We start from the raw sequence: 10,000 nt of genomic DNA on the forward strand, positions 1-10,000 counted from the left end.
GTGTGTTACATGGAGCATGCTGCTATTCCCTGCTCCACCATGCATTTCTATCGTCATCTCAGTGGTTTAAGACAGATGCACACACATTGCAGTTCTTCATTTACATTCTAACTAACCCAGATACTAACTTTGGAACAGGTCTTTCATGGATATGCTGAATCTGTAACAGTGCAGAGTCAGACCTGAATCAGCTCTAGGCCGATGATGCACATCAGATCAGGGCCAGACCTGAGCCAGATCAGGGCCAGAAGTGAGCTGGCTTAGAGCCAGGTCTGCTGCAGTGTTACTCAGCCGCTGGCCCCAGACCTGTGTGCTGGGGACCTGTGAGAGGCAGTGCAGATGTGAGTGTGTGGAGGAGACGAGGGTGTAGGCAGGCAGCTGGTGTGGTGTGTGTGTGTGTGTGTGTGTGTGCGTGCAGCCCTGTCCTGCCTGCAGACAAAAATCGCTGCAGTGCTGCCGCTGTGGAGAGCTGCAATGAGGGGGGGTGGGGTGTGTGTGTGTGTGTGTTGGGGGGGGGGGGGGGGTGCAGCAGCCTCCCTGACCACCGGTAGCTCCTCCACAGCATCTGTCTGACCCCCACATCAGCCCACGCATGGCTACTCGGGCTTAGACAAACAAACACATATGGATGCATGTCTCCGCATACACAAACACATGTACACAGCGCACACATTCTCTCTCTCTCTTTCTCTCTCTCTCCTTTTCTCTCTCTCTCTCACACACACACATCAACAGAATGCACAAAAAAACAGCGACTGGGTGTAAGCACACTCTTTTGCACACACATACAGTATAAATATATCTATAATACACACACACAAATATTCACACAGACGTAGGGAAAAGACTCATTCCGTGGCATAGAGACATGAACATGCACAGACTCAAATAGAGAGAGACAGACACACACAGATAAATGCAGAGAAAAAGTGAATGAAATATAGAGGCAGACGTGGGGAAATGTAGAGAGAGGAAGAGATAAAAAGAAGGAATGAGAGAGAGAGAGAGAGAGAGAGAGAAAGAGAGAGAGAGAGAGAGAGAGAGAGAGATGGAGAGGGAAATGGAAGCCGGGGCAGTGTTATAATGGTGGTTAGCCGGCAGCTTGGCTCGCTGCAGTGTGTGATCTGGGAGATATAGGTCATCAGCATTCGGAGTGCCAGTCCCCCCAGATACGCAGACCTTCAGCACAAAGCATGAAGGACAAGTGAGCTGATGAAACCACGGGGAGCTTTCACAGCTACACTCTAACACATGCACACACACACACACACACACACACACACACACACACATACATACACACAGACATGCCAATACACACACTCATGAAAGATTATCAAACTCGCTTGACATTACATATCGCAACACACTAATACGTATGCATATTACAGTATAGTATTACACACAGACACAGACACACACACCCACACACACGCCAATGCACACACTCATGAAAGATTATCAAACTTGCTTGACATTACGCATCGCAACACACATGACTTATTACAAAGATATAATGTTTGCATATTACAGTATAGTATTACACACAGATACAGACACACACACACGTGCACACACAAACAAACAAACACAAGCAAACCGTCTAAACCACAGATGCAGGTGACAAATCACAGAACCAGACAGAACACAAACACAAACATACATTTTACGAGTGAATCCACATCACCAATCTGAACACCTGCTGACCTACATATCAACAGTCCCATTTTGTACAACCACTAACATATTGTGCCACTCACAATACAGAAAACAATCCCACCATTCACACGCAAGGCACATCAACGGTACGCCAAAAGAGACAACACTTTTTCAAACACTACTGCTGTCTGAATATCAGTGATGCCTATTGTCTTTTTTTCTGTCTCTCACGCACGCATGCACGCACGCAACGCACGCACGCACGCTCTGTTTGACCAAGAGGCAGGTCACTGTCTGTTTCACTGCTTCATTCAGTTGACTGCGATTTGGGCATCAACCCTGGGGCTAGTTTTGGGGAAACTGTGTTTGTGTGTGTGTGTGTGTGTGTGCGTGTGTGTGTGCTTGTGTGTGTGTTCGTGTGTGTGTGTGTTCATGTGTGTGTCCATGTTTGTGTGTGTTCGTGTGTGTGTGTGTGTGTGTGTGTGTGTGTGTGTGTGTGTGTGTGTGTGTGTGTGTGTGTGTGTGTGTGTGTGTGTGTGTGTGTGTGTGTGTGTTCATATGTTGTCTATGTATTTGGAGAGGACATTAGCAGATACAAGTGAGGACATTTTGGATCAGCACTCCCCACAGAGAAGCCCATATTCAGTCATGCAGACCCGTGCATTGCTCTCATCAGTCCCTCATACTCAAATAGCACTCTTAGCATCACAACTGTGCATCAGCATGCACTCATCATTAGATACATGAGTCTAGTAATGGAGGAAAAGGGCACAGCGTTTAAGTTCAGGATTTTGCCCTTGCCATCTCAGTACAGAGTTTGATAAATTTGATATTTTTAATCTGTTTTTGATTAGACTAATGTTTTAGACTTTGATTAGACTAAATTATGTAGATGATGCTAACATAAAAGCTGAGATCGATCCCATTGTCAACTGTTACTGTTTGTTGGTTGCAGCTGCTTTGAGGCGGTGTGTGTATCTAGTTGACTCTAAAACAGATCTGAGCCGGGTCTGGGCCGAAGCCATGCTGTCCTCAGCTGCTGTGAAGGCCGGTCTTAAGAGACAGCTGTGCAGACTATGCATTATTCATGTTCCCCCACCACTGACCCTGTCGGGAACTGGCTTGACAGTGGCCTACCACACCAGAATGGGAATCCCTTTCACTCACTCACTCACTCACTCACTCACTCACGTACACAGAACATTTGTAAACTACCACTGCTGTAATATTTACCAATTCATACCTTTTTAAATGCACCACATTGAAAAATGTCACACATAAATATAGTCTTCTACAAGGCAGTCTTGCCCCTCTTCCTGTGAATATATCGTGAACACAAATGTACAGAGAGAGAGAAAGAGAGAGATGTGAGGTAGAGATGAAACATAGTTAGGAAGGAAAGGAAGAGAGAGAAAGAGGGAGGGAGGGAGGGAAAGAAGTGAAAGACTGAGTGTGAATCAGAACCAGAACAGGCCACATCCATTCCAATCATCTGTTATGCTATGTGACACTCTATGAGAGAGAGAGAGAGAGAAAGAGGGAGAGAGAGAGAAAGATGGAGAGAGAGAGACAAACACACACAGAGAAAGAGGCATACACATCCATGCATTGAGTGTGTGAGAGGGAGTCAGATTTTGAGCTTTAGTTGGATGGACACACCCTCTGCTGCATTGCAGAGGCCCCTCTGAGCTTGCTGCTGTTTGACGCTTACAGAACATGCAGTGCACCCATTATGCTTATACCGTACGCTGATATAGAATGTGTGTGTGTGTGTGTGTGTGTGTGTGTGTGTGTGTGTGAGAGAGAGAGATTCTTGTTGAATTTGAATTTGAGAGAAAGAAAGAGAGAAGGATAGGAGGATAGGATGAAGGGATACAGGGAGAGAAGAGGGGTAGAGAGAGAGAGAAATATAAGAGGAAAGGAGGATAGAGAAAGGGATAGAGGGAGAGAGAAGGGTGGTAGAGAAAGAGACAGACAGACAGAGATAAGAATGAGAAAAGGGACGGGGTACTGTAAGTTTCTCACATTTAATCCTGCTCAAATGAGACAAGGAGCAGAAACGCTTCTAACTGAACAGGTCACGCAACAAACTATCACATGGAAGCAATCATGTAATCCATCCCACAAACATCTCTCATCTCAGGATCCTGTTCTTGGCCAGCTTGTCCATTGCAGTTGTCTGGTGTCGGTGTGTTGGGAAACCCCGTGCTGTGTGAGACACAATGTTGCGAAACACAACATGACCTCAATTCCCTCCTCTGGTGCTTGAAACAAAACATTTCATTTTTCTGCAGCATGTGGAACACATCAGCAGCAGCAGCAGACACTGGAGAGGTTAGCCAATGAGTAAATATCCAAATATGGCCAAGGAAGCCCTGACAAACAGCAACATCTGCAGTGCTCTTCACAGAGGCAGTCCTTGTGAGATTTGTGGGAACTGAACATTCAGTTCTCTGTTTTCGGGAATGCTAATCGTCCTCTCAATTCTGTTTTTTTTCACTCTGTTCTTCTAATCCACATCCTTTCATTCAATTTCTATACTGCCTTTCAAAAGTTTGGAGTCACTTTGACATGTACATTCCACTCCATTATATACAGAATACGAGCTGAGCAGACTGCTTCCTCCCTACATGGATTTTGCATAGTTTGGAGCAGTACTTTTTGGGACACTGTCCTCTTTGAGGAAATCAACTTCAGTGAAGTGGCATCCACATTGTGTGGCATGACATTGTAACTAAAATCAGTGGATATTCAACAAGCCCCTGCTTACTTCTTAACAAGTCTCTGCTCTGCCTCCACCTCTGCAGAGGTTGTAATTTCCACAAAGTATTTGCAAAGTGAGACAACACGATATGAGAAAGTTAAGACCAGTTCATGTCTAGTCTACTTATCCATTATCCACGCACAATACGAAACATGCAAGGTGGGATTCGAAACACGAGTCTTAATGGCATCATTTTAAGATTGCTTGCAATTACAATGGCTAATCCACTGATATATTATACAATTACCTACTAAACAATGACACTGTAATTAAAACTTCTGCTAACACTGCACGGGTGAGAAATATACAACAGTGTAAACAGGGGATATCACAATTTAACATTCAATAAATACAGCAACAGTGCGCCGAAGTGGACATTCATTAGACATGATGTCTGCGTTTTTCCGGCGAGATCCGTTTGTCTGACTTACAGTAACAAACAGCAGGGACGGAGGCCCAGAGGAGCCCTGTTTAGAACTAGGCAGGGCCTTGTTGAATGTTCACTGTTTTTGTGCAAATATCACCTGCTAATATCAGTCTACTGTCATCTCCACCATCTCTCTCACACACACTCTCTCACACACACACACACACACACACACACACACAGGTGGCTCTGACCGCACCATTTGACCAGTTGCTCCACCTGCCATCTGTAAACAGACTCGTCACCGTCTTGGATCAAACCAATGACAATGGTGTCGTCTGCAAACTTCAGGAGCTTCACTGTAGCTCCTTATATGATATTATTGGCAACAAACCTTGAGTTTCTTGCCGATATCTTACACGGAATAGCCTTCATGTCTCAGAGCAAACGTAACTTGATGCATTTTAGAAGAGATATCTTTGTTTCTGGCCATTTTTTGCCTTTAATTAAACTCACAATATCTGATGCTCCAGATGTTCAACACATGTGAAGAAGGCCAGTTGCATTGCTTCTTTATTCAGGGCAGCAGTTTTCAGCTGCTATAAAATAATTGGAAAAGGTGTTTTCTCATTATCCTTCTCTCTCTCCTTTTCTCTCTCCTCCTTTCTCTCTCCTCTCTCTCTCCTCTCTCTCCTTCTCTCTCTCCTCCTCTTTCTTCTCTCTCTCTCCTCCTCTCTCTCGGCAGCTGTCAGCTCCTCTGTGTCTGTCGGATGTTTGCTCTGTCACTCTGCTTCTCGGTCAACACGTGTGATGGGAGTCAGAGTGATATAAAAACAGACCATAATAACCCAGGGCTACTCAGGGCGTCATCTCACACACACCAGGGACACATCAGCTCACACCGTCCTGATATGCACCTCAGCATAGCCAGCAACACACACACACACACACACACACACACGCACACACACACGCACATGCTTGCATGCACACATTCACACACACGCATGCATGCACACACACACACACACCCACACACGCACGCACGCACGCACGGACGCACACACAGACACAGACACACACAGACACACACACACACACACACACACACACACACACACACACTCACACACATGGTACACAGTATTCCTGTGAATCTTGCTAGCTAGCCAGACGGTCTATCAGTAAATGCTGTTTGGAGACGTGTGAAATTCACTTGAAATTCAGTGCCTCTAGGTTTTCCAAAAATAAACTGATTAAAACCTGGATAATCACCTTTAGGGAATCATTGAATAATTAGAGATGTGTGTGAACTTATGTATGAGTGTGTGTCTGTGTCTGTGAGTGTGTATACTGTATGTTTCTTTTCTGTGAGGGCTGAAAGGTAGTTTATCCTGCATTTGATGAAAACGTACAGCTAAAAAAACAAACCGGGTTGAACATTTTTATTGGATTTATCAAAGCATTGAATGTCCTCATGTTAGGCATGACTTTAATTTGCGGTATTAATACTTCACTCCTCTATCCACCTATTTATATATTTATTATATAAATATATTATGACTTGCTGCATCAGTGCCAACATTTATTAAGAAAATATTTCACCTCATTTGAAGATAGAAAATGGTGAATAATTCAAACAAGGGATCTGTAATATTAATCTTTATTCACTTTACAGACAGATTTCTTACCTCTCTCCATGTCAGTATTTATTAAAGTATAATTGTTGCCTGTGCTCTTTGTTTGACCCGGTGCTTTCTCTCTGTTGCAGCTCGGTTCAGATGGAGGAGGCTTCAGTGATCCAGGGAGCCCAGGGGATGCTGGTGCAGAACTGGCCAACAGTCTCCAGCGCTGCAGGTGGGACAGTGGGCTAGGACGTCCACCCACAAACATACACACACACACACACACACACACACACACACACACACACACACACACACACTGCATTTACAAGCAGTCCAACATCTACCATACAGTATAAAACAACATCAACTAGAAAAACCTCCGCCAACCAAACACAAAACCGCCGTCTGCATCCAGATGGCGTTACGGATCACTCCCAAAATGTAATCGTTTCCTCCTTGGGTCATTTCAGACCTTCCCTGAAAATGTAATCGAAATCCATCCAAAGCTTTTTGAGTTATCTTGCAAACAAACAGATAGACAGACAAACAAACAAACCAACAAACAAACCCCGATGAAAACATAACCTCCTTGGCAGAGGTAACAACAGCAACTTGCATTTTTATAGCACTTTATCAAGTGAAGGAGGAACCCACAAGATTTTGTCATGTCCTGTCAACATGAAGCATGAGTGAGTCTTTGGACTCTGTGTAGCTTACATTAACACTGTGACTGCAACTTGACTACATCATGTATTCACATTAAGTGTTAACATGACTTCTATGACAAAGGGTTGGATGCACATATAGACTACAATACAATAATAGACTACAACAATATTATGAAGCTCCACTGCACTTGTTGTGAGGGGGTGAACCCAAAGTGGTGCCTTGCCTGGCCTGGCTTGTCCTGTCCAATAGACTGGGTTTCAGTAGCAGCAACGTGTTGTATGTAAACCTGAATCCAGTCAGACTCCAACCAGGCACCCCATAGTAAACCAGGTCAAGCTGGAGTAATTCTGCCTGACCAGACATGTATGAGTCAGTATGTTTGTGTGTGTGTGTGTGTTTGTGTGTATGTGTGTGTGTGAGAGAGAGAGAGAGAGAAAGAAAGAAAGAGAGAGAGAGATCATTCATCATAATTTACTTTGTGGGTGTGTTTGTGTCTGTGTGCACATGTTTGTGTACATCTGGGCGTGTGTATATGTGTGTGTGTGTGTGTGTGTGTGTGTGTGTGTGTGTGTGTGTGTGTGTATAAATGTAACCATAAGCATACATTTGAGTCTGTGTGGGTTTAGAAGTGCAGGGGGAGTCTCTCTCTCTCTCTCTCTCTCCTGTCAGGGGGGACTCACCGACACGCTCCGTGGCCCAGCTGAGGCCTCCGATGACGGTGGAGAAATCACAGAGGCAGGGCTACACTTTCGGGTGACATTTTAAAGGCCACAGTAGCAGCTGGGAGCAAGCAGCAGCTTGTCTAGCGCAGAAAAACAGCCTAGCTGTCTAGAAAGCCACATTTGCCATTTCTGTGGCTGATGGGCCATCTGTGCCGATGTAGGTGTGAAATAAAAATGCATCTGTCTCCAAGAATACAGCCACTATGTTCAAGTGGACACAATATGCAAACAGGATGAGTAAGACCTGTTATTTTTATTTTAATTTTTTTTGGTTCTGTTATTCACTGGTTCTTTGTAGATCAGTCAGCAGATTTTGGCATTTCTATTGGTCATCCATGTCTCTTAGGCTTTGGACAAGCCATGATTGGTTCAATTTCATTGACCTTATGTCAGGCGGCTTTGACGTTCTCACCTCTGTTCTGTTACTTTCAACACAGTGATGTGCCCATTGATTTCAGTGAATCAGTGTGAGCCCCTGTGTCACAGATTGTATTTATCGAGGTGTTTTGGCCTCATCATAAGGGTCACTGCCTGTGTTAAGAGGGTCACCGACTCAGAAGTATTGTAGCTTGACTTTGACCATCTCTGAGAGTGGCCAGGGGAGAGGTCACACACAAACGTTTTAATCAACTTCAGACATGCTCATTTAATTAAGGTGATTTAATTAGCCCCGTACACCAGAAATGATTTCTTTTTGGACTTTGGAAGAACCAGCAAAAGAATTAGAGGGGCAGAGATGAGATAGAGAGTAAGGTAGAGAGCTGGAAGGAAAGAAAGAGGGATAGAAGAAAAGGGTGAAAAGAAATGACACTGGTGCCATAGAGAGAGATAGAGAGAGAGAGAGACAGAGATAGAGAGAGATAGAGATAGAGATAGGGATAGAAGAAAAGGGAGATATGAAAGAAAGTACACTGGTGCCAGAGAGAGAGAGAGAGAGAGAGAGAGAGAGAGAGAGAGAGAGAGAGAGGGCTGCTATGGTTATGCCAGTGTATGTCAAGCCACTCTCACCAGAGATCAGACTTTGATGGTGCAGCAATTGATTTCCCATCCCATTAGAGGAAGTCAAATAAAGTTGTGGGCCTCTTGGGTGGTGGATGAGCGTCACATTGACAGTCTGATCGAGGGATGGGGGACTGGGTCAGAGAGAGGGAAAGAGAAGAAGAGGGGAAGAGAAAGAAAGTGAGAGAGAGAGAGAGAGATAGAGAGAGAGGAGTGGTTCACAGTAAGAGGTAAATGGCACAGAGAGATAGGAGGATCTATCGATTTTCCCGTACCTACTTGCAGAGGGTTTGGGCACACAGATGAAAATCTTCCTCTCTGGTTTGAGAGAAAATCCATTGCAGTTATGCACACAGACGCACTTCTCTGTTCACAAAAGACCTCTGAAGGCATCGCAGACCAAGGTCTAGCTCTAGCACCCCCCTCCAACACTAGGAACGCATTGAAAACAGTTGGGATTAATGCACATGTGGAGTGTCATCTCAATTAGCTCTGCGGTTTGGATTAGGGTGTGGTGCATGGGTAAGAGTAGGAGAGTGTACATTTAGAAGTGCACGACTAAGATACTAAGATATACTGCATAGAGACAAAGTGCACTTGAACTGTGAGTTTAATTTAGGATCCTCCCTGCTACCGGTGTAGTGTGTTTCCTGGAAGGTGGAAAGGTAAATAGCTAAAATGGGAAAGAGAGGACGGGTTCACAGTGGACCGTTGAGACAAAGGAGCAAAAAAAACATGCCGCAAACCGGGACTGATGCGAGACATAATTTTCACCGGCGGAGATTAGCAGTCTGCCACAGTCTGACAGCGATTTGGGGGGATGTGGAGCGATGGGAGAAGAGCGCGTGGGAAGAGACGAGAGTTGCGGGGATGTTGGGGGTTGGAGACCAAAAAAGGGATCGTCAGGATTGGCAGGGCCCCGAGGTGGTCTTGTTGCCAGGGAACACTGTGTGTCTTGTTGCTAGGCAACACCGTTTAAGTCAGAGAAGGGGAGGGGGGGGGGGGGGGGGGGGTTATGCGGGGAGAGAGCGAGAGAAAGATTGCTGCAGCGGTACTAGCCGCTATCAGCACGGAGTTGGCGAGCTGAACCAGAGGAGGCAGTTTCCATGGTAACCATTCATACAAGGTATGGAAGAATGAAAGTGATAGAGCAATAGAGGGGGAGGATAGGAGGAGAAGAGAAAGCCAGAGA

The 10,000-nt window shown here is 45.1% G+C and overlaps 1 protein-coding gene across 1 annotated transcript in view; it reads left to right on the forward strand.

The window, feature by feature from the left end:
• Positions 1-10,000, forward strand: part of LOC134080449 (protocadherin alpha-C2-like) — a 27,626-nt gene that overhangs the window by 9,503 nt on the left and 8,123 nt on the right. Inside the window, exon 3 of the mRNA XM_062536891.1 lies at positions 6,562-6,647. Within this exon, the coding sequence (XP_062392875.1) occupies positions 6,562-6,647 (86 nt within the window). The remainder of the gene's footprint in view (positions 1-6,561; positions 6,648-10,000) is intronic.

Source organism: Sardina pilchardus, chromosome 5 (assembly GCF_963854185.1).
Source record: "Sardina pilchardus chromosome 5, fSarPil1.1, whole genome shotgun sequence".
In the NCBI taxonomy this organism is placed as follows: domain Eukaryota; kingdom Metazoa; phylum Chordata; class Actinopteri; order Clupeiformes; family Clupeidae; genus Sardina; species Sardina pilchardus.